Source organism: Bombus impatiens, unplaced genomic scaffold, assembly GCF_000188095.3.
Source record: "Bombus impatiens unplaced genomic scaffold, BIMP_2.2 scf_0219, whole genome shotgun sequence".
Taxonomy (NCBI): Eukaryota; Metazoa; Arthropoda; class Insecta; order Hymenoptera; family Apidae; genus Bombus; species Bombus impatiens.
Window position 1 is genome coordinate 517,070 of NT_176638.1, and position 25,582 is coordinate 542,651.

A 25,582-nucleotide genomic window follows, 5' to 3' on the forward strand; every position below is an offset into this window, starting at 1 on the left:
ATCACATTGGATTGAGCTTTATTTTAGAGGTCCAAAAATTATAGACTCTTTTTTATTTACGATCTTATAGTTTTCAACATGTAAAATCTGAAAACACAAATTTTAAATTGCGGAGTCTACTGGTTGAAATGTAATGATTATATAAAACTGAGCATTTTTAGGGTATTTTACACTTTGGCGCCATATTGGCTTCTACCCATTCTTCCTCCAATGACTAGACTATACAGATGACATCTGATTGGTCGCACAGATAAAGTTATATACTCTTGACTTCCGCTTATCTTATTAAAAAATGTAATGTCTTCGAATCGCTCCCATCAACAATCCTATCAAATTAATGTTGTTATAATTATAATCAAATAAATAGATCATAAAAACATCCGCATTCTTGTGAGACGGACAGGAATGAGTAGAGCATCCCTGTTTCTGTCAGAGACATTCATAGCATCACAAGAAACATCTTGCCTTCCATGTTCATTTTTCAGAACTAGTCACGACTAAATTTTCGGACGGTTTTCCTTAGGTTTCAGTATATGTCTGTCGAGACTTATTTATATGATCGTGGTTATGACGGAAACATTACAGGTTATGATACCACAAAAGGTTGCACAGGCGATCGGCAAATTCATCATCATAGATGAGACCTCTATCCTCATCTAATCTTTAGTTGGTAGCTAATTCGATTTTATTTTTTACATATGCGTACTATTTGTAGCTGTAGTTGAATTCTCAAAAAGTTAATTTGTATTAACGTAATCGGCCGCCTCACGACAGTTTAGAGTTTAGTGAGTCAAACATATCAGATTAACCCGCCAAAATGGCCGTCATCTCGTGCAGTCAGTGACTCTACGGACTTCACTCATTAGACAAAGCATGGAAATAAGTCAATATGGTGTCAAAGTAACATGTAAAATGTCCCAAAAATGACTAGTTTTACATAGTTTTACTTTCGAACCGCGATTTAAAATTTGCATTTTTAGATTTTACATGTCAAAAACTATAAGATTTTGACAAATAAAAAAGTTTATAATATTTGGATCCCTAAAGTTCAGCCTACGAATAAGTCGATCATGTATCATCCTATATGTTTTCTGTATACTTGTTTATACATAAATTTTTTATGATATCTAAAAATAATAAGACATTTAACTAATCATGGTTAAAATCATTTTATATGCAAAGCACGTGAATCTTCATTATAAAAGATATCATTTTTTGATATTGTTACATTACAGAGATAAATTTTGTAGTGTATGAATCTTATCATAGTAAATTTTCATCGTAATAAATTACATTATTTTAAAGTTTTGTAATTTAAATTATTATATCTTTTTCTATAATATCGAGATCAAAATCAAAATTATAAATTACTAAAACCAGCTAAAACTTATAAAATTCATATTCTTTCGAACATAATCGATTAATCGAGAATAAGAGAATAAATTTTTCGATTTATCGATAGGATACGTTTGCCTCTGCTGAGTTTGCATAGAATGACAGTTCTACAGGCAAGTAGTGTGTAAGTATGTACAAGTGCTTATTCCACTGTCAATTAATCCACGTGATGATCAAAAATTTATGATTATTTTTTTTTTTGATTTTTTACGTTTCGTTTTCTCAGGCGCAACTCAGGCCATTCTGATTATCCACTTTTTTTACTGATGTCGCCGACTGCGTATTATGGATAATAAAGGAAAACCGATTTGCCAAGATATATGTACTGATTGAAGACACCTAATGCAAAGTGATTCTTTCTTCACGCGGAATGACAGTGATTCACTGTAAGAAATTTTTTTGAAAGATTAAGAATATCGTGCATGTAAATTATCATCGATCATTCTTTTTCATATTTCATATTTCAATATTTCAATATTTTCGATGAATTAGCTACAATAAAATTCTAAAATTACGTCGTACATTTCGTTCGAACGGATACCATTAATGGAATCGTATTTACCATTATCAGAAGTTGGATAGGAATGTTCATTCAATGACTTCAGAATTGGCGTAGCTAACATTAACGACGCAATGGAAAAATTTGCTATTGATTTGGACAAGGTTTTGGATGATTTCGAATTTAACGAAGGTAAAATTTATTTAGTTTGTTTTTATCTCTGTTTTAAATATACTCGAGATTCTATAAAGTTCCTAATCCTGGTTTTCTTGATAACTTTTTCCAAGTAGAATAATTTTTCTATTAAAACAATTTCAATTGTATAATTTCTTTTTTTTATAAAAATTGATTTATAAATAACTTCGCTTTTTTTTTAAATAATTTCATGTTTGATAGAGATATTTTTATTTTTTGGTACTATTAATGTTACATATTTGTTAATATTAATATAATGAATACATATTTCAGACTGTGCAGAGCAAATAGCATCTGATAATCTTTCAACAAACAATGCGTCATCTTCTTCAGTTAAATGTAATCTAGAACCTTCAGCTTTAAAAGGTTATAATTATCTTCTAATAGAGCCTAAGAAAGAAAATAAAGAGTTTGATATTATATTACCTGTAGAAAGGCATAAAGACTTGCAACAAATAAATACAAAAAACAAATGTATTAATGAAAATGATATAGTTTCTGAGAATCTTAATTGTAGTACAGAACAGACAACAATAGAAAATACTGATGTAAATCAGTTTTATATACAAGAATGCACAAACGAGAATAAGTCAATACAAAAACAATCTGTTTCATCTTATGATTCTGAACAGGTTTCTTTAGCAACATATAATGATATATCACAAAAGGTATTACAAAAACAACAAAATAGTAACAACAGCCCAAAGATTGACAATAGGTATGATAAGAAATTGAACCAGTCGAATCTGAAACCTAGTGTTAGCAATGTTTTCAGCAGTTTGAATGAGTACATTAATGCTCCACCTGGAAGTTCAGATTGCATTCATTCCATATTAAGTGATTCAGAAATACAATCTGATTTTGAGACTAAGGTACCTCAGATAATCCAGAGCAGTGCTAAAGATAGTGATGAAAGTATACCACATAAACAGACAGCTGATATACCTGATCCAACTAGAGAAATTCCTGTTTTAAGCTATCAGGATGCCACGATACCCATAACGGTAGAATTACCAATTACATATGAAACTAATATTAAAGAGAATGTAAAAAATGTTCATGTAACAAATTTCAAACCATTGGAAAGCAAAACAGACTTTCCTGAAAAAGTTGCTCTAAATGAAGCTTGTATTGAATTAAGTAATAAAGCAGAAATTAAAAATGACAAAACACATAACTATAATTCTGATAGGATAGATCAGGAAAAAAATTCTATGCCTAAGTGTACTTGTATACAAGGTGGTTATTATGAAAATGAGTTTACAACACCCATAACGGTAGAATTACCAATTACATATGAAACTAATATTAAAGAGGATGTAAAAAATGTTCATGTAACAAATTTCAAACCATTGGAAAGCAAAATAGACCTTCCTGAAAAAGTTGAACTAAATGAAGCTTGTATTGAATTAAGTAATAAAGCAGAAATTAAAAATGACAAAACACATAACTATAATTCTGATAGGATAGATCAAGCCTAAGAAAGAAAATAAAGAGTTTGATATTATATTACCTGTAGAAAGGCATAAAGACTTGCAACAAATAAATACAAAAAACAAATGTATTAATGAAAATGATATAGTTTCTGAGAATCTTAATTGTAGTACAGAACAGACAACAATAGAAAATACTGATGTAAATCAGTTTTATATACAAGAATGCACAAACGAGAATAAGTCAATACAAAAACAATCTGTTTCATCTTATGATTCTGAACAGGTTTCTTTAGCAACATATAATGATATATCACAAAAGGTATTACAAAAACAACAAAATAGTAACAACAGCCCAAAGATTGACAATAGGTATGATAAGAAATTGAACCAGTCGAATCTGAAACCTAGTGTTAGCAATGTTTTCAGCAGTTTGAATGAGTACATTAATGCTCCACCTGGAAGTTCAGATTGCATTCATTCCATATTAAGTGATTCAGAAATACAATCTGATTTTGAGACTAAGGTACCTCAGATAATCCAGAGCAGTGCTAAAGATAGTGATGAAAGTATACCACATAAACAGACAGCTGATATACCTGATCCAACTAGAGAAATTCCTGTTTTAAGCTATCAGGATGCCACGATACCCATAACGGTAGAATTACCAATTACATATGAAACTAATATTAAAGAGGATGTAAAAAATGTTCATGTAACAAATTTCGAACCATTGGAAAGCAAAACAGAGCTTCCTGAAAAAGTTGCTCTAAATGAAGCTTGTATTGAATTAAGTAATAAAGCAGAAATTAAAAATGACAAAACACATAACTATAATTCTGATAGGATAGATCAAGAAAAAGATTCTATACCTAAGTGTACTTGTATACAAGGTGGTTATTATGAAAATGAGTCTACAACACCCATAACGGTAGAATTACCAATTACATATGAAACTAATATTAAAGAGGATGTAAAAAATGTTCGTGTAACAAATTTCGAACCATTGGAAAGCAAAACAGACCTTCCTGAAAAAGTTGCTCTAAATGAAGCTTGTATTGAATTAAGTAATAAAGCAGAAATTAAAAATGACAAAACACATAACTATAATTCTGATAGGATAGATCAAGAAAAATATTCTATGCCTAAGTGTACTTGTATACAAGGTGATTATTATGAAAATGAGTCTACAACACAATTGCAAGATAATGAAAGTAAATTAAGCGTGGAAAATATTGGTACAAGTGAGAAACATAGGAGCAGCTTAAATTCAGTATGTAAGCCAATTGGATTTAGTAACATTGATAATTTATCAGAAGATGAATTGACCAAATATTTAGCTGAATTAGAAGAAGAGGAGAAATTAAGGGAAAGCTGCAATAAAAAAGATGAAAATAAACAAAATGTCCAAGTTTTCCCAGATACTTCTGTAGAATCTCGAAAAATGATAGAATCAGAATTAAATGAAAGGATAGAAAACATTTCAATAACTGACTGTCAGAAAAAGGAAATGGATAAAGAATTATTAAATAATGCATTAATGAAACAAAATGTACAACAATCTGATGATCGATTAAATGAAGACAGATTAAATAAACACAAAGATATTTTAAATAATCCAAGTGGTAAAGAATTAAAATTGTTGCATAGAGATAATGTAGCTAAAGATGATAAAATGAAATTAGAAAATGAATGCGTGCCTGATACAGAAGATATTGAAGACAGCCAAGAACGTCCTACGTATAGTTTAAATATTAATCAAGGATCACTAAATGATGGCAGAACTGAGATACAATTAAAAGAGCAGAAAGGAAATTCTACGCAATATAATCAAGCTGGTGAATTAAAAATGCCAAGCGATATTGATAATATTTCGGAAGAAAGAATTTCAACGACATCTGAGCTAAATACATTAATTGATATGACAAAACATAATGATGATGCAATATCTACGTCTGTAGATGTTTACACAAGACCAAATGTAAGTGATACTAGCAATGATTCAGAGAAGCCAGTACGTCCCCAAACATTGGATATTGTTTTGTCAAACAATAGCACAGAACACCAAGTACTTGGTTCTACAAGTGATACACCATCTTATCAAGTTCAATCAGATACTGATGGTATAAAAGAGGAGCAAGGATCTTCCCCGGATATTTTAGACAATTCTTTACCAGAATCTGGCTCAGTTCTGGGAAAACAACCACCGTTCTGGGTTCCCGATAGCGATGCTCCTAGTTGCATGCTCTGTGATGTTAAGTTTACCGTTATCAAAAGACGACATCATTGTCGGGCATGTGGAAAAGTGTTATGTAATAAATGTTGTAATATGAAATATAAATTAGAATATCAAGGAAACATTGATTCACGCGTTTGTGTTTCTTGTTATCAGCTTCTTACTAAAGGTAACTTTTCTTCAATTTAATATTATTTGAATTATTTTAACATTTTTCTTTATAATATTCGGAAATAAAATGTTATCCTTTTAGCTGAAACAGAGCAGGGTATGGGAGAATGGTCTTCTGGTTATTCCACATGTATGAATAATAATGATATCAATTCGCCCCAGGTATGTTAGATATAAATTATTTTATATGTATAGTGTTATGAATCTTTTTTTATGTGTAAATATATAAATTTTACTATTCTCAAAGAAATTGAGAAGAGTTCTTTAAGTATTACTCTTGTTTTATAACGGACTATTAACGATTTGTAGAACTGGTCAAAAAATATATGTATATTTATTTGATTAAATGTTTTTATCTTCGAATTGTTCTCTCACATTATTTTATATATTTTCGGTTTGTTTGTGTTCTAGATTTTGCATATTTGCATGTTTGGTTTGTTTATTTATGTTTTCGATTTATTTGTTTATATCGTCGTATTGACGAATTCTACAAAATGGGATTATGACATATTAATAATTGATGGTAACACTTCTGGAGCTCTCTTCACTGACACAAAGTATATACTGAGTAGCTTATCATATTTTTCATTTTAGTATAGCGTTTAATAATTACTTTCAATTGTTTTTAATCTTTTGTTTCATTAATTTGATTCAGTTGTTTACAAAAATAGCAATATGAGATATTATACTACTAAATCTTTGATTGTGATTTCTACTACATTCTTATGAATGTTAATATTCAATAAAAATTTTTGTTTATTAATTTCCTAGTTTCTATTGAAAACAACTTGCAATGGAATCTTGTAAGACTCATTAATCTCCTACATTTCTTCAATTTTTATTACGTTATTTTTCCTTTTTTAATTTGTAAATATTTTGTTGAATTTATTAATTCAGAATAAATATACAAATTAAATTTAGAAGAAGCTTTTCACTTTGTGAATTAATTTAAATTAATTGTGAATTAGTATGAGTTTTGTGACCACCTATAACAACTTGTTGAATACTTCTTTCTTGTTAGAATAAATTTATGTGAGAAGATACTAATTTGATACAAAAGCTTGATATTTTTTAACTAAAACTAAATGTTCACTGTTTAAAATTTTTTCTTAAATCATTTAGGTAATAAATTCATAGTAATGTATTTTACCTGTTTGTATTATGTTCTTTGTACATTATGAATGTTTCTTATTTCTTTTGCCATGCATTGCAAATATAAGGCATGTGTTCGAACTGTAGTATTTTTGTGAAAAGTGACTTGTTTGCTTCTTACTTTAATAGTAATTAATATCCAATAAATATGAAAGATTTCTCATAGTTTGCATTAATTCAGTTGTACAGATTTATTAACAAATAGTTGCTTGAAATATTACATTAAAATTTTGTTAAACGTATATTATATCCTTTGTCATTTTATTTATCTTACTGCTAATAGTGCTTGTTTGTCTTATTTAAGCTTTTTGTGAATTTTTCAAAGCAAACAAATTCTTTTTTAACATTAATATTTCTAAGACAAGATAAGATTTTTAAGATATTTAGTGAAACATAATTTCATTATATTGAAACATAATTAAAATACAATTAACAGAAAAGTACTGATATTTTATGTGCATGGCTTGTGTTTGCTGGATAAAGAAATAAATGTGAATGTTAGGAGTATTCGACAAATGGTTATAGGGGAGACAGCCTAATCCAAATAATCCCATGGAGTACTGTTCAACTATACCACCCTTGCAACAGTTAGCTGGCGGCTTGCCTCCACCTCCTACGGTTATGGTACCCGTTGGAGTCCTTAAAAGGGAAGATGGTACAAAGAGTCGGCCTGAAATTTCAAAATCTGTTATGTTCAGTGATGGTGAGTGAAGGTTATAAATATTATGTTATTTAGATTTATTTAAATCAAAAGAAATGCATTGCTAATGAATTTGTCTTTTTTGAAAGTTAATATTTCAGTTTTTATATGCGTTACAAATATGTGATTTGGTTTATCACAAAAATTATTTTTGTTGATATATTAGAACTATGCTTATGGCTGCATATAGCTGTATAATATTTAACACTTAATGCTTAATATATATTATTCAAATCTACAACAATTTTATGTAATAACTCTTTACACTTTACTCTTAACATACCTTATTATAATATTTTTAGTTCTTTGAGTTAAAGTTACACTCCTCTGCCCAAGTTATTATTATATTTTACTTTTCACCTCCTTCAAATATTTTACCCTTACGCTGGACCTGTTCCTTCCTGTTTGTTTTGGTTTTATGCACCTCTAACTAAAACACAGGAATAAGGCCTGGCTGTGACCTGACAGAACTAGACATGTCGTGGGATTTGAAACCACCATACCGGAAATCTGGTAGTAAGAGAATACCAACACCTGGCTCATCTGTACCAAGTACGTCTGTCAAGAAACAGAACCTACCACGTTTTGACCCAAATACAGAAAGTTATGTGCCACAAGACCCTAATGCGCTTCCACCAACAGTAACGATACATAAAGGACGTGAGTAATAATCTTATTTACAGGATAGTAGTTCTATGTTAATGTTGTATTACATAAATATGTTCAAATATGTAAATCAGAGGTATCATATCATGCTGTAACGGACGAGAATCTTCTATACAAAACGCTGAAAAATGAATGTGAACCACCTGTTATGTTTGCGATTAATCGAAATCTCTATGCATATGTCAAAATGGTAACTTGTAAGTATAAATTAAAGGTGTATATAATTTCAGATATTATACAATTACTAATAAATTCATTATTTGTAGTAAATTGTTGTGTTAATAAAACATGTTGGAATGTAACTTCGAAAGGATTGGATTGTGTTGGACAAGATGAAATTATATTATTAATCGAGGTACTACCTGATGAAATCCGGGTTCCTAAAGATCTGCTCCTTTTTATTAACCAATTACGTCTTGAAGCTATGAAAGGTATTATTTATATTCTATATTAATTAATTTACAATGCTACATTACTTTGATTTCATGCAGGAAACATTGTGTCCGAATTGGGATTTTTAATATACCAGGGAGGAAATTTCTTGGATTCTCGGGAACACGCAGGGTTCTTGTTTATTCGACAAACATCGCAATGCTTGCAAAAAATTATATTACCTCCTGGCCCGTACCTATTTGGCCTCCTAGTTCATAGGTTTGTTGTTTTTAATAATGCAAATTTAATGGCTATTGAAAATGGATCAATTTGCTATCTTGATATCTATAGGTGGGAAACACCATGGGCGAAAGTATTTCCGTTACGCCTTGTCTTACGACTGGGCGCAGAATATCGTTACTATCCGTGCCCGTTGTTCTCGGTCCGGTTTCGGGATGCATTATACTTTGAAATAGGACATACTGTTATGAAGGTTTTAGCGGATTTCAGAAATTTTGCGTACACGTTACCAAGTGTAAGGGGACTAACAATTCACTTAAGAAACAGAATGACAGATGTAATGTTTCCGAGAAATCGATACGATCAAGTGATCAAAGGTTTAAATAATTCGAATGATCACGTATTAGCATACGCTTCAAATTTTAGTATTGCTGCTGACTCACATTTAGTCTGTATACAAACTAACACCGGTGATGAAAGCACTTATCAAACGCAAGCGATAAGTATCAATAATAATCCAAGAACAAGTACGTATTCGATTTTTACTTATTTATGTATTTATTTGAATATTTTGAAAGTAATTGTTCAATCGATACAGTAACAGGTACTAGTTTTATCGTGATTAACGGAGCATTGAAATCATCGATGGGTTTGTCAGCGAAATCTAGCATAGTTGAGGATGGATTAATGGTAGAAATAATGCCAGAGAAAATGGAAGCCTTGAAAGCAGCTCTAAAAAATATGCAAGACTTTTCAATCGGATGCGGTCGACAAGGAGCACCCGAGCCGGATGAAACAGTGAACATAAAGTGGGTCGATAATGATGTGCAATTCAATGTAGGGTAAGTATTACTATAATAATTATTTATAATCATCTATTTAAGTCTATGTTGCGTGTTTCCAGGGTAAAAAGTCCTATTGATAGACGACCTATGGATGGTATTCCTTCAATCCGAATACACAATGGTATTGATTATAAAGGAACGAGTAGATTTATACGATGGACAGAAGTATTTATCATTAATGTACGTTTAGAAAAAAATATTATATAAATTCTGAATTGTTTATTATATTTATAATATATAACATAGAATATTATCTTTTTAAAGTCCGATGATCATCCGAATGGTGTTCATGATCCTGTGGATATAAATAAATTATCAGGAAATATAGCGAAAGCAACATGTACAGCCTTAGTGAAGTTATTGGACTTATTAGCCAATGCTGGTTTAACAAAGCTTGGTGTAAGAACAACTATTCATCCTGACAATGTAAGTTTAGTGTGACAATTTATAAGCTTCTTTTATAAAGTGTGAAAAAATAATCAGATTTTAGTCATTTAACATAATTTCTTTGAAAAGAGAAATATAATAAAATTATAATCATAATAATACTAGGTTGGTTATGAAGCCGGTAGCGAAGGTATGAAATTGCCTCCAATCTACATGAAGAGTTTAGACAACGAATTAATTCAAGTTCTGCATAAAGCAGCGCAAAGTAGTCAAGATACGCATATTGTGCTTGAATTAATTTTTTACATACTCGATGATTGAAACCTTGCTCCGTTCGCTCCTGTTTTGTTAACGATTTTATTAATATAACATAGTAGAAATATAAAGCTCGTGATGTTCGTACACGACTGAAATGTATAATTAAAAAACTCGTGGAACCACTAAAAAATAGATCTTTTGAGCGGAAAATATTTTCTATCTGAATACTATCTATCTATAATGATACACAAAAGCAGCGCTTATATTATAAAAATATATCGAATCATATTTGAGTATAATTATAACAGAGAGAAATTATGAAATTTAAAATTAAATAGATAATGAAATTTGTTTTAAATTGTATTAGCTTTGATCTTTTGGAACTCAAATTTGTTTGCTTTTTATGAGGAAAGAACATTGATATCACAATTTTTGTATATCACATATATATATATACATATAAATTTTATAAAAAAGAAATATCGATGGAAAATTTTTTGCGACTAAAATCAAAATGAAGTACCATTATTTGTTATTGTGTAAATATATCTGTTTTGTTGTTATTCGTGTAATATGTGTATAATGATAGTTAATAGTACTTTTCTGTCAAAAGAGTATTAAACATATTAATGTAATAAACTGAAAGATTCTTATTTATCTTTTCATAATTTAATAAGAACAAAATTTTAAATTGTAAGGATTTTTTGACAAAATAGTTTTTAACATTTCAAATTAATTTTCCTTTATGTATGTATGTTAAATTTTATTAAATATTGATAGAAATGATACAAATAATGATACGATGGTAAGATACAAATTGTTGTATTTTGAATAATTAATCAAGGACTTAAGGTTTAAAACTAAATATTGTGACTATGATAAAAGAAATTTGATTGCGTAATTTGATTCACTATAATTTATACATTGCAGATAAGAAATTGATTTAGGAAATTTCCTGATATTTGTTTAATTTTCAATAATGTTCAAATTTTATCAAATTTTGTAACCTTTACGTTAGGTGAAATTTTTGTACTTTGATGTTGACCTTAGCAGGAAAATAAACTCTATGATATTTCAATAGAAAGAATTTAAATATGGGAATACTTATGACACGAATATTGATAATAGTAACTACTAATAATAATTTGTAAATATGTATGTATGATAGCTGAAATATGTAAGTTTGTTTTATTGTCATAGCATACATTTTGTATTTGAAAATAGTTAACAATAATCAGTAGAAAAAACATTCTTCTGACTTATGATATAGTATTTTTGTGATTTAGTCTGTAAATTTTCTTTCTTTGATCTATCTTGTAATGTTTTAGAAGTTAGATTGAATCTTTATAATTTGATGTTTCGGTGTCGTACGGTATCGAAACATATTGAAATACCAGAAATTTATAATAACCTTTAGTTTCAATTAGCAAGATGGTGAATAACACATACTTCTATATTGTTGTAAGCAATGTGATTATCGACATATATAAATGTTTATATTTGTTATTAAAAATTTGGGAAAAGAAAATCCACATATTTTAAGAGTGCAGAATTTTATTTTTTATTGCTTGTATTGTAAGATTGTCTAAAAAGCTGTTTAACATGATAAAAATTGAATATACAAATTAAGAGTATAATTGCAACAAATTTACTTGACTGCAAGGAATTGTATAAAGTAGACTTAAAACATGTAATTTGTTAATGTAGCATGCAGATCAAGTTGACAAAAAAGCTAAAATTTGTAATTCGCAATAGAAAGTGATGTAAATAAATAAAGAAAATATTGTGTGGGTAACGTTTTTGTGTTCATATTTTTATCACGTTTAAAAGAGAATGAACGTTAGCATATATAAGAACCTATCAAAGTAGGGATCTACCCTGTTCGGTTGCTATTTAACATATATAAGAACCTATGTATTTAAGTTTAAAGTTATAGATCTGCTCTGTTTGTTTGCACACTAGCATGGACAAAAACCTATTGAGTTCCATTCTACAAGAATCTATTTAATTGTACGGTCGTACGGAAAAGATTATATCTACTTTCCTATCCAAAGTAGACAAGTATGAGAATAGCAAAATCACACAATAATGAAACTAATTGTAAGTTGCCTAAGATAGAGAAATTAATTGTTTACTACATTTTTTTTAGAGAAGAAAAGAGAACATTCCTTTTCAAACGATAATGGATCAGTGGAATGATGCAATAATCTTAATATATTTTTTATACGCGATAATATTTTAGATTTAACATTAATTCTTGGCACTTGGCATGTTAATTGTACTGGCATGAATATTTTTTCATCGTCGGCATATAACCACGTATTCTTTTTTCTTAGTACGTACTAATTCTGATTCCTACTGATCGCGGAAACTCTTATATTTGTAAGGTAAGGCAAAACGATCACTATGAAGTCAGCCCAGAGAACAGTCGTTTCTGAAGAATCAATTCGTACAATGATTCTAGGAGCATTCGAAGGAAAGCTTTCCGTTGAGGTTGAGGAAGAAGACATCAAGAAAGAAGGGCGAAAGTCTCAGGAATCAAAAGGAAAAACGAAGAGCAGTTAGAATTTTTTCGAAGGCAGAAATTTACATTCGAATAATACAAGTGTCTGACTCAAACGTTTTGGATGGTTTTCCTTTATAAGATGGTTTATTGGTATAGAGATATACATATTAAGTATATCTAATATTTGTAAATGTATTGTTTATTTTCTTTGTTCTCTGTTAATAAATTATTATATTCTGACATTTTGCACTATTTCTAACCCTAGTTTATATGTACCATAAAAAATTCAGATATGTTAAATTTTCGTAAAAATTTTTGATTTTCTTCCGAAATGAAATTTTCGCAACCAATATTGACATAATTTACTATAATTTTAAAAATAATTTTTTTGGTAGGGAGTTCTGATTGGCTATTTTTTAAATTTTCGTTGAAAAATTTCGTATTTTCGTTTCATCTTTCACAATCTTCCTCCTATCTTTTCGTCATTCTTTCACTGGATACAAAATGAGAAGTATCATTTCTTTTCAATATAATGTGAAATGTTCATTTTAATATAATTCTTCGAATTTTAAAAAATCAAAATTCATAGAATTAATAATTTTGAGTCAATAATGAATGAAAGATGGATAAAAAGCGTGGTTAGTTTCGTGGTTACATATATATGTCGTTACGTCTTCATGTCCTTATATCTCGCTTATAGTCAATTGGCTTTTTTTATTTTTATCGTTTTTGTAACTCATTTGAATCATGATTTTACTTAAGTTACTCCGTTCAGACATCAGCGTCGTTCAACTGACAGTTGGCCTGTATCACCGCGCGTTGCCGTATATCGGGAGTTTTATTATTTTTGTTAACTTCTAAAGTAAATGACTTCCGAATAGTTCTTAGAGTTTATTTAACATGGTATTTTTTAAAACGATCCATACATAATGCTACATCGCATACGTCGCATTTAAAAACTGTTTCTTTCCGAACTAACATAGATAAGCATATAATGCATCGTTTTGATGTTTTCCTTCGCCTTTTTAGTGTTGGAGGTAACCGTATAGGAAAATGCCGGCTAGTATATCGCGTTAATGTATCATTGATAGATGATGCCTCTCTTACTCTTACGTTTGCTAAGTATTTTTCAATAATTTCTTCGGCTAATCTTTGCTTGTAGACAGGAAAAGCTCGACCTTTTTTATTGTTTTTGAAAATTATATAACTCTTTAGTAACATCATGTTTATAAAGTAAAAAATATTTTTTATAGCCTTTTTTAAGCAGATATAAACTTTTCCGTAGAACCGTACAATTAAATAGGTTATTGTAGCACGAAACTCAATAGGTTTTTGTCTATGCTAGTGTGCAACCAAATAGGGCAGATCCCTAACTTTAAGCTTAAATATATAGGTTCTTATATATGCTAAAATGCAACCAAACAGGGTAGATCCCTACTTTTATAGGTTCTTGTATATGTTAACTTTCGTTTCCTTCAGCACTTGGTCGCGTGGTGCAGCACTAGTCCGGGAACAACCAGCAGCATAAGCGTGAGCACTCTCATTTCCTCTCTGTTAATATTAGGAGTATCGCGAAGACGATTCTACATACAACGGGAGTGCCGGTGCATGAGTGTTTAGTGATCAATGAACTCAGCGTTGCTGTATATTGGGGCGTGCTGCCACGGGTCTTATTAAGCCGGCAGACGTATGTATGAGAGAATCCAACATTTTCTGTTGCTTCATAATGTAGTTTGATTGATTCTTTCCCTTTAAAGATCCTAGGCCCCGCCTTTTCTCTTCGTATCACTTCTCGTATATTTAAGATGCATCACTATGGATCTTTTATTTCTCATTTCTTAAGACAATTTAAATTGATTTATCTATTTATTTCAATTGGAAATTCATGTCTCATAGAGGAAATTTAATAGCGGAGTACGGTCGACAAAACTATAGTTCAGAATATCGGTATCTATTTGAATGTTAAGATCATTAATTGATCGACAAATCAACACTTTCAACCCTTTTAACTACAGCCAATCTCTTAACGTATTCCATTAGCACTGTTCGATTAGTAGTATAATCGGTATAATCATAGTCTTGACGTAACATCGTAACATCGTAACTTCTCGGTGAGATACTTCTAGAGTGGATTGTTGAATAATAAGTCAATAACACTTACATTTAGCACACATCATCTTTGTAAGTTATGTAAACAAACGTTAGTAATTTTTTTGAAATTATACAGCATAAGTAGGATTGACCGATCGCTTTTTGTATAAATCATAATATTTGACTTTTGATATTTGTGGGTACACTTTTCTCGTTTTCATATCGTTACATCTTTCGCACTTTCTCAAAAATTTTAGACGATCCGATGTAATCTGTATAAGATTTCACGATACTGCGTAGATACAGGATTACTTTGAGATCGAGAGGATAGAGAAAAATTTCGTGTATCTTTTTCGTGGAAATGTTTCTTGCTTAATCATCTGTACTGCATGTTGTCAATGTTAATGTAATATTTACTCGAAAGATATATTATATTTAACTCAATCTGTTTTTTGCTAGAAACAGTAAGTAAATATACTTCTGTTTAAGTAAATATATTTAATATCTTGTTACAGATGACAATGTAATAGTGAATTATAAATCAAATTTTCCATAAGGAAATAAATTATAGATGGTCATTCTACAGTTTACAGTAGATGACTGAAAATGAATGATATAGAAAGCATAAGCATGAAAGGCAGTGGAGGATCTAAGATGCCTCATAGTCATTCGACTCCAGCAGGTGTGGATGGAGGTAGTAGAACCCCTCCTACAACACCTAGAAAAGCTGGTAAAATGCTTGCTGTTCGTGTGCAGATGTTGGATGATACGATTACAATGTTTCAAGTTCAGGTAATTTTTATAATAGTTTCATGAAATGGTTCTGTTCATTGGCGAGGTAGTTACAAATGTAAGACACAAAATATTAAAAGTGACATGCTTTCATTTCAAGTTTACACTGAGCTAAATATATCATAACTTCTTTTATAATTGATGCAAAATATCTTTAAATATTAACGTATATGAAATAAATATTAAAAATTGTATTAGATTGATTTTATAATGAGAAGTAAGTCAATTATATATCTTTAGTCACATGTTCAACTAATCAGTATTTTAATGTAATTACTAAACTAATTTAATATAAAATCACTGTATGAGATATATGCCATAATGTCTAAGAATAGAAAGGAGTTCTTTTTTAGTTTGATGTATTTTTTATTTATAGAACTATAACAATGTTTTCTATTTTTAAATATTTTTATAAATTATTGTTTGTCATTGTATTTATTTGATAACAAAAAATCATTTATTTTATGCTATCTACGCATGTAATACTTCTAAATGAATAATTGGAGCAGATAATTGGTGATACTATATTGCATGGAGTAAATGTATTGATGTATTGATTATTCATAAAATATATATGGTGCATCTAAAGCATATTTTCAGTTGTCTTAGAGGGTAATTTAAAGTGTGATAACTTTATTTTGAAATATCTGACATTGGAAATTTTTTGCGATCAAAGTAATTAGGCTTGTACTATTTTAAGTTTATTTAAATTTTAGGCAAAAGCTTTAGGCAGAGTGTTATTTGATCAAGTTTGCAAACAGCTACATCTTTTGGAAGCTGATTATTTTGGTTTGGAGTACCAGGAACCTAATGGAACGAAAGTAAGAAGCTAATAAATATGTGTTGTTGAATAATTTGTATATACAATTTTGATATTTACCAACAGTATTTATTTGCAGTATTGGTTAGATTTAGAGAAGCCGGTTTGTAGACAAGTTGGACTATCACTAATAGATCCCATATTAAGATTTTGCGTTAAATTTTATACACCTGATCCAGCACAATTAGAAGAAGAGTTTACAAGATATCTATTTTGTCTTCAAATTAAACGGGATTTAGCCCAAGGTCTATTACAATGCAATGATAATACGGCAGCTTTGATGGCGAGTTATATTGTGCAGGGTAATAATAATTCATTTTAAAATTATATAAATGAAAACGAATTAAAAAGTAGAATAGTTTTACGACAAATGATTAATTATTTTAGCCGAGTGTGGAGATTATGTGATAGAGGATTATCCAGATCATACGTATTTGTCAACTTATAAATTTGTGCCTCATCAAGATCAAGAACTAGAGCGTCGCATTATGGAAAATCATAAAAAACACGCGTAAGATAATTAACTTTGTTCAAATATGTATAAAGTTTCAATGTCCTGAAAATGTTACGTTTTGTAAACAGAGGCCAATCACCGGCAGAAGCAGATCTCAATCTGCTGGAAACAGCGCGTCGCTGTGAATTGTATGGGATGAAAATGCATCCAGCTAAAGTAAGTATCGCAAGATATGACTTATGCTATGCTTGAGTATATAATCGTTGTTGCATTTCATTTGTTATCGAAGGATCACGAGGGTGTACCGTTGAATCTGGCTGTGGCACACATGGGGATAGTAGTCTTTCAAAATTTCACCAAAATAAATACATTCAGTTGGGCTAAAATCAGGAAAATCAGCTTTAAAAGGAAACGATTTTTAATTAAACTTCATCCAGAGGGTTACGTAAGTGTATTATGTTCTGTTCAAATAATGTCGAAACGAATCCTTGAAGAACTGGGTTTGAAAATTAACTATTTCGCGCAATGTTTGTAGGGTTATTACAAAGATACTGTGGAATTCTTTTTCGAAGGACGCAACGAATGTAAAAATTTTTGGAAAAAATGCGTAGAGAATCATGGATTTTTCCGTTGTTCGGTGGTCAAACGAGTAGTACGACAAAAAACACGAGTTCTCAGTCGTGGCTCGTCATTTAGGTATGCGCGTTTGCGCTAAAAACATTCCATATTATGTTATGCGTATAAAACGTATAAGGTATGTAAGCCGATTTAATGAAATTTCTTGATATTGCGTTATTAGGTACAGCGGGAAAACTCAGAAGCAAATCGTGGAATTTGTTCGGGACAATTACGTGAAGAGGCAAACGTTTCAAAGGTAAGTTGGATTAGCACCGCGAAATGTCGTTCTATGATTGAATCAATTCTTGGATACACTAGTAATGTGTAGCTAGTGCATGCGTATCGTTATGTACTGTCCCCTTTTAATGCTGGTTTTATACCATTGAGATATATTTTAATTAACGAGCGCACTAATCTTGCGTGGGTAAGACGGGAGGTGGCACGGTCTTGCTTTTGCCGGGACATTAATTGGTATTTATCATGTCTATCGTTGTTTCAATTTTAAGTAGAACGAAGTGTTTACTCTATTCGTTTTGTACTTTCGTGTGTCAGTGTTGCCTGTTCGGACAGGGGTGGCGGGGAGTCAGGCTCACCATCAGGCACGATAACCCGAATGATCAATGTACCCTATTTTTGATAGTGTGGTCACTAATTCTCGTCGTTGTAACACCTAATGATACACACTGCAAAGTTACCATACTTCACTGTCCCGATCGAATCTTTACCAATCAGATATTTCTCCATCGTAGTAGCCTACTCTACAATAGAGCATAGAGATTACGTACTTCCTTTATAATAATTTCATCCTTGTACATACAGTTAACAGGTATACATAATTTTTTATCACGCAATATCGATGTACAGTCAGATAACATTACTAAATAATGCGCTATTAGAGCGAAAAGCATCGTGTTTCACCGATAGATTCATCGCCGTTTGTGTGCACATTTTTATCGAATATCTCCGTGTGTGCGATAATTGAGCATGCGAAGATAACGAGTACTCGTGCGCAGATCCTTTACGCGTAGCATTAACAATAGTTTGCGTGCAAAAATATAACTAGTTTACAAAATCATTGAATTTTGAATGTAAAACTGTAAGCACAGGATGTAGGAAAATTATTAAAGGCAATGAGAGCAAATGTTTAGGTGATAATGGAGGGGATTTTTAACGATGATATGGTATCTTGTGTATAAAGGATAGTTTTCATACGATTGCTTGTTAACATTGCTATTATTACCATTATTTGACTCGTATATTTTCTGTTTAACTTAATGTACTATTTTATCGTTTTGAGGGCATACTTGATTATTTGAATATTGTTGTTTTACCGCGATCGTGATATTGGTTGCGATATAAGGGTAGTAAACATCGCGAACGCGAGTGACACGCAACTTTTTCTTCCATACAAATACATATGTATTAAAGGAACGTTTATGAGAGAGAGAGACAAAGAGATTTAAGAAGGAAAGGAGACCCTTGAAACGATAATGGTTAACCGAGTAAGCGTAACGAGAAAGCTACTATTTTACAAGAGATGATAGGAAGGTGGAAAAAAAAATGCGAAAAATATTAGTTAGTTCTGGACAGGCTTGGCATTTGGTAGCCTAAGTCTGATGCTGAACTTGACTCTCTCTTGCTCGCAGGTCCAATTCGTTCCGGCAGACTAGCGGTGGTAGGGCATTGCAGGGCTTGGAGGGGGGAGGCTATCGTGGGGCCACTCCAAGCAGCTCCCTTATGGGCAGCTCCAGCATCTCTGCCCACCCCCTCCTGCCCCTCGGCGATCCTGGTATGTACCATGACCGACACCAACCTCCACGAGAAACGCTTTCTTTTTCATACCCCCGCTCTTTGCCTCTGTTTCGTTTCTTTTGTTTTTTCTTTTCTTTTTAAAAGATCAGTTTCTCTCGATCGTCTTCTCGTTTTTCCTTTCGTTTTCATTTACTGTGTTACCGTTTATTCTTCGTTCGTCCCCTAGCATTATTTTATTTTTGACATAAGTTCTGTTGAAGTATCGTACATAAAGTATCGTAAAAGTAGAGAGTAGTAGAGTTAGCGTATTGCAAATAGAACGCTTTTAAAAATGATTATCTGGAGTTTATTATCTGAGGCTTGTTTACGTTGTTCCGTCAAGAGAATGTAAACGCGGAAAAAGGCTATAAGGGAAGGTATACTCGTAAGAATATCGAATGTATCGATTCGCCGGGAAGAAGGTCTTGGAGCAATCGAGCGAAAGCCGATGAGTTCAAAGATCCTTCGGAATCGCAAAAGGCAAATCGAACGGGAAAACAAGAAAAAATGAGATAACAGAAGGGTGGGCAGAGGGAAAATAGTGGGAATTATGGAGGGAGAAGGAACGCAAGGAAACAGGGTTCGCGAGCGGGGGTAGGTGTACAATACCGGAAATGTAAAAGCTAAAGAAGGGAATAATTTCAGCCCTGGAAACCCCAGCTCTGTCTCTATCATGCGGCTCGATGACACTGGATTCTCCGACGACTGTGACGAGTGTCTCGATGGGAGGGACGATTCACCGTCGCGAAGACACAGCTACGTCGTTTCGGACACTTACCTCCATCGACGTCCATTCCCCGGCCACTCCCAGCCAGGTCCCAGTACCGCGGCAGATGCTTGCTGCCAGCCAGCAACGGATTTCATCAGCAGGTCGTATCAGCCCCTCTAACAGCAGTCCTCCTGAATTTCCCCCACCGCGACCTATGCCTAGACATCCCTGGCAGCGATCGGCCAGTTGCCGCGAGTTGTACGCTTCTAGCTTCGAGGATTCAGGGAAAGCGCGATCGAAGGACGACAGACCTTCCGATGATCCTATATTGGAACCTTTCCGTTTGCCCTCCCAGGGAGAGCTAGACAATCCCGTGACGCGGTACGATGAAAGTAATCGATCGTACAGCGCGGCTAGCTCGAAGTTACCCTCTCTCGATCACGACTCGGTACCCGAGCGTGTCTATAGTAGCTCCTACCCGGGAACTTCGTCGCTCTCCACTGAATCTGGCCACGAGGAATCTGGTCCTGCGGGAGATCTCTCTCACGACGATCTTTCGCACGATTCCTACGAACTTTTGGAACGCGAGCACGAATTTGAATATCCGGAATCGTATTCGAGTCCGCGGGACGACGACGACGAGAACGAGCCAATGTCCGATAGGAGCGACGAAGGAATCGAGCACGAGATGTTCCAAATGGATTCCGAGACCGATTCCTTCGTGAAACACCGATCGATCAAATCCACGGATAGACAACAATTCAAATCTGTGCTCGCGGACCTCAAGAACGCTAGAACAAAGTCTATCGATCGGTACTCAGCCGTGACCGCGAAACCAGACAGTGACTATATCACCGTTGAGTCTCGAATACAACGATCTAGCACTCAAATCGAACGAAAATTCGAGACACGACACGCTAATTCGATAGAGCAACAACAGCAACAACAACAATCTAAACATTCTCTTCCGCATCAGGACTCTGGGAGAAAAGATCCTGTCGTGTTGCAAGTGCAAAAACAAAAAATGTCTGTGTTGAACGAGTTGAAAAACTTGAAGCCAAAGTATAAGATCACTCACGTAGATTCGGAGATTTTACGGGATGAGGGTATTATGCGTCCAAAATCTCGGATAGATGATGATTTGAGTCCAGTAGATTCGACCAATAGAACGATCATAGATCAAAGAGCTAGGACAGTCAGAGCACGCAGTATTGCCAGTTTGGAAGACCATATATCACGCGCATACGTAGAAACGGGTAGTTTAGGTCGGGGTTACAAAGGTGCTGGTGCAGGTAGTGTTAGTAGCGGTGGTGGTGGTGGTGACAGTGGTGGTAGGGATCGAAAATCGAATCGCGAAAGCGAGACGAAGCTCGAGAAAACGTTGACAAAGTTGCAAGACAAAGAGAGGAGAAGCGTGGACCGAGAAGAGAGAAAACGTGTCGAAAGGGATTATTCCAGGGAGTATTCGAGTAAGAAGGCAGAAAGAAGCGAGTTGAGAGAACGTCGATCGGTCGAGCGATTGGATTCGCGAGATCGAAAATCGGACATGCACGGTCGTCGTAGCGTTGATCGAATAGACGCAAGAGAATTACGAAGAAGCATCGAGAGGCTGGACGTTCGAGAGAGAAGTTACGAACGGCTGGATTCGAAGGAGAAGTCCTTCCGTCACGGTGATCCTTACGCGTTACGCGGGAAGAGCGTCGAGCGATTAGATTGTCAGGAACTTCGAGGTAGCACGGAGTATCTAAACAGAAGTCCGAAAGAAAAGACGGGTCATCGGTATTCCGAATCGAGGGAACGTCGAGAGAGAAGCGTGGAACGGTTAGATTCAAAGGAGAAGAGGAGAAGTCCGGGAAGTCGAAGTAATACGGTCGATTACAACCAGAGGCATACGTTGGAACGTTTTGATTCTGGAAACAAAAGCCCGCTCGAACGACTCAGTGCTGGCAGGGAACATCGTGGAAAAAGCGTCGAGAGATTGGACTCGCAGGAGAAGCCGACATTTGATTTCGATCCCGTTACGATCGAAAGATTGAAGTCTTTGGAGAGGTGCAACAACGTTTCGAAAGACAAAGGATACGATAAAAAAGCGGAGCGAAAGAGCTTCGAAAAGTTGGATTCGCGCGAACGAAGGCACCCAGATCGACTGGATTCACGCGAGCGAAAGCAATTGGATAGGTTTGACTCGAGAGCAGGAGGAGGGGGAGGGGGTGGAGGAGGAAGAAGTTTCGAGTGCATCGAACAGGTCTACGATTGGAGGAGAAACAGCATAGAGAGGATCGAGTACAAGGAATCGAGGAAAAGTAAGGGACGAACAGAAAGGGGAAAGTCCGAGGAGAAACCGCGTGAAAGGGACGACTGGAGGAGCTTGGAGAAAGCGCGAAAGGACGAGGAGAAGCGCGAGCGAGAACGACAAGCGAGGCTCTCGATAGAGTCGAGGACGGACACGGTGATCGGTGTGCCGATGGAAATGGAAAATTTTAAATCAAAGACCATGTTTACGGAGTACGAACCGAAGATCGTGGGAGGTGTGGTGCTGGGTTTCGACGACACGATACCGGGTCATACACCGGTCGAACGTACCAAGAGCGATCCGAATCCGGCACGGCAGAGGTTAGGCTCGAACAGTAAACGGCACATACTGATGCATCAGAAATCCATCGATTTAACGCCAGCTGATTCGGGAGACGAAGATCCGTTCTCGGACAGTGCGGCTATGCAAAAGGCGAACATCGAAATACCTTACATGTTGCACAAACGACACGTCATGAATGGTACCGCATCTGACGAGAAGTCCGAGTCGGATAGCGGCAAAACCATTTCGAAAAAGGCCGGTGCCGTTCGAGATCTTCCCAAGTTGCCTTTGAAAATGATCACGGACATTTCTTGTTTCGATCTGTCTAAGCTGTCCTCGATAGACAAGCCTAGTAGCAAGCTCTCGCCTGACAAGCCAAAGAGCGTTTCGATCACGCCCATGCGACCTAAATCGATACTCTCAAGCCCGTCCGATAAACCGAAAAGTATCTTGAGTCCTACGTCGAAGTTATCACCTACCGACGCGAAAAACGTAGTTTGCAGTTTCTCTCCAACGAATAGAAGTCCATCCAAGGCAGGTTCGAAGGCTCCGTCACCCGATAAACAGCCGTTCAGATCCGCGTCGTTCGATAAAAACCGAACGGAAATCGTGATCGAGGATCGAACGGGTATTAAATCGTCCAGTCTCGACAAGAAAACATCGAAATTATCACCGATCGAACCGAATGTCACCATATTATCGTCGATCGAGAAACGCTCGCCCAAGATGTCTCCCACAGATCCTAATGTAACAATAGTTTCTGTGATACAAAAAAGGAGGACATCACCCTCGGAGTCATCCAAGAGCTTCGCAAGCGCGCAACGGTCGCTCGATTCGAAGGTGAAGCCTTTGAATTTTGCCGACGTGGTTGGAATGGAAATGAAGATGAAACTCGAGCGTAAGGCCAAGTCCGAAATGGAAAAGGACAGTCTGAAAACGCCGGATGATAGCTTGGAGAAGCAAGACAGTATAGAAAAAATACCATTGCCGGAAATTCCTAAACCGGCTGCGACCGGGATAGAAGACGAAAGATTCGGCTCCGATAAGGTAGAAAAAGTTTCGCCCATAGACGACTCCTCCCGAAAAACGTTCGAAGGCGAAATCGTTGACGTAGATGGCAAGCAAATTAAAGATGAGGAACAAACTGAACAGTTGGAACCGCAGTCGCAGGAAAAGAAGTTGGAGCAAGTAATGGATGTGCAATTAGAACAAAAAGACAAGGAGAAGGTGAAGAGGGAAGAGAAGGAATCTTTACCTTCGGCTACTACCGTTGATGTAATCTCGGAGAAACCGAAAGTTCCGGAAAAACCAAAGACATTGGAGAAACCGAGCATACCGGAAAAAACGAAACGCATCTTGGAGAAGATAGAGTCAAAGTTTTCCGAAGCTAGAATCGCTAAACCGAAGATCATCGATACCGGATTCGACGATTTCGTGGAACCTGTCGCAGATCTGCCTTTGGACGAAGTGCCTGTGAAGCCCGCGTTAGAACTGGACAGCCTTAAAGTTCCTGAATTCGTTCCTTTCATGTCGAGGCCACACGGCGAACCTCTGCGCTCGAAATCGTTATCGCTAGCCGAAGAGAAAGCACCGATCGATACTTTGCTTTCGCCGGAAGTCGAGAACAAACACTTTGTTCCGGATGTGTCGCCGAAAAGGGCGAAGAGAGCGAAACCAGAGCCAAAGAAGGATTTCAAGAAACAATCCAAGTCGCTCGAGGGAGACAAGCCTCCTTTGAAGAAAGCAACCTCGAAGGAGTCCCGCGTAACCACGCCCAGCTCGAAGATCGACAAGTCCAAATTGAAGTTGGGAGAGATGCCTCAGGAAATCATCATAATCGACTCGACCGACGTGGCACCAGAGGTGAGCATCGTTCAGAAAGGTAGATCCAAGTCTATCACTCGATTGCCCGAGAAGGCATATTCCGCGTCAAAGGAGGAGAAGGAGGAGAGCAAAGGTGGTACTCGAGCGAAATCCGCCTCGGTTGACGACGATTTGATCAAAGTTACCGCGGCATCCGGCGTGAAATCCGAAAAAACGAGACCAAAGTCGTTAGGTATTTCAAAGAGCCTGAGTAGCAGCGCCGAAAGAAAGGATTCCGCGGAGAAGATATCGCCAAAGAGAACGATCGTTGAACGGTCGAAAAGTGGCACCAAGTCCGAGACTAAATCGACGGAATTGAAATCGCCTACATCGATGAAAGAAATAGTGGTGTCGAAGTTGCAGCAGGAATCTAGAGCGTTGCGTGCGAAAATCGATTTGAAGGCGGAAACCGATATCGAGGAGTCGAGGGCCGATACCGATTTCGACGCACGAGAGCGCGAGACTATGGACGCGTCCAGACCTATAGAAGATCGCGCCTTGGAGAAAAAGAGCTCGTATCCACAGGATTTGACGCAATCGCCGGTAATATTGCGAAAGCTGGGACAAACGCCCGTTCTATTTGCCCGTGCGCGTCTCGGTCTATCGGAGGGAAGCGGAATCGGTGCATTGCAAAGGCAGGGCGCAACGCAGTCTCCGACCTCTCAAAGGCGAGCCAAGTCGTTGGACGCTCCGGTGATAGCGGTGCACAAACTTCCACCGGCGACCGCGTTTTCCAGCAAGGACGACACCGTCGACGTGTCGGAGAATCCTGACGAGGAAAAGGCTGACGAGGACGTGCCGACAGAGGCGGTTG

At 35.1% G+C, this 25,582-nt stretch overlaps 3 protein-coding genes across 24 annotated transcripts in view; all 3 read left to right on the forward strand.

The window, feature by feature from the left end:
- Positions 1–1,440: 1,440 nt before the first annotated feature.
- On the forward strand, positions 1,441–10,790 carry LOC100747601 (zinc finger FYVE domain-containing protein 9). Of its 8 annotated transcripts, XM_033319936.1 has the most exons (17): positions 1,444–1,519; positions 1,622–1,781; positions 1,888–2,086; positions 2,363–3,110; positions 3,384–3,559; positions 4,374–5,927; positions 6,012–6,091; positions 7,607–7,784; positions 8,223–8,441; positions 8,522–8,644; positions 8,714–8,878; positions 8,939–9,098; positions 9,171–9,586; positions 9,658–9,901; positions 9,964–10,084; positions 10,169–10,330; positions 10,457–10,612. In XM_033319936.1, the coding sequence occupies exons 3-17, from the start codon at positions 2,029–2,031 to the stop codon at positions 10,610–10,612; spliced, it is 4,560 nt and encodes a 1,519-aa protein (XP_033175827.1). In that variant the 5' UTR covers positions 1,444–1,519; positions 1,622–1,781; positions 1,888–2,028. The 8 variants fall into 8 exon arrangements, with proteins under 8 accessions (XP_033175823.1, XP_033175827.1, XP_033175822.1 ...); XM_033319932.1 differs by having other exon boundaries at positions 1,441–1,519; positions 1,967–2,086; positions 2,363–3,559; XM_033319931.1 differs by having other exon boundaries at positions 2,363–3,559; positions 10,457–10,790.
- Positions 10,791–14,546: 3,756 nt separating this feature from the next.
- LOC105680552 (FERM, ARHGEF and pleckstrin domain-containing protein 1) overlaps positions 14,547–25,582 on the forward strand; it is a 29,787-nt gene continuing 18,751 nt past the window's right edge. For 3 of the 15 annotated variants that reach the window (XM_033319944.1, XM_033319945.1, XM_033319947.1), the window contains exons 1-10: positions 14,547–14,742; positions 15,662–15,938; positions 16,655–16,759; positions 16,838–17,060; positions 17,146–17,269; positions 17,341–17,428; positions 17,502–17,657; positions 17,748–17,908; positions 18,012–18,086; positions 20,267–20,491. In XM_033319944.1, coding sequence (XP_033175835.1) covers positions 15,753–15,938; positions 16,655–16,759; positions 16,838–17,060; positions 17,146–17,269; positions 17,341–17,428; positions 17,502–17,657; positions 17,748–17,908; positions 18,012–18,086; positions 20,267–20,491 — 1,343 coding nt within the window. In that variant the 5' untranslated portion in view covers positions 14,547–14,742; positions 15,662–15,752. The other 12 variants (XM_033319948.1, XM_024366530.2, XM_024366533.2 and 9 more) reach the window with 9 other exon arrangements.
- The window catches only part of LOC105680551, a 12,509-nt gene continuing 7,424 nt past the window's right edge, over positions 20,498–25,582 (forward strand). The window contains exon 1 of the mRNA XM_024366565.2: positions 20,498–25,582. Coding sequence (XP_024222333.1) covers positions 20,545–25,582 — 5,038 coding nt within the window. The 5' untranslated portion in view covers positions 20,498–20,544.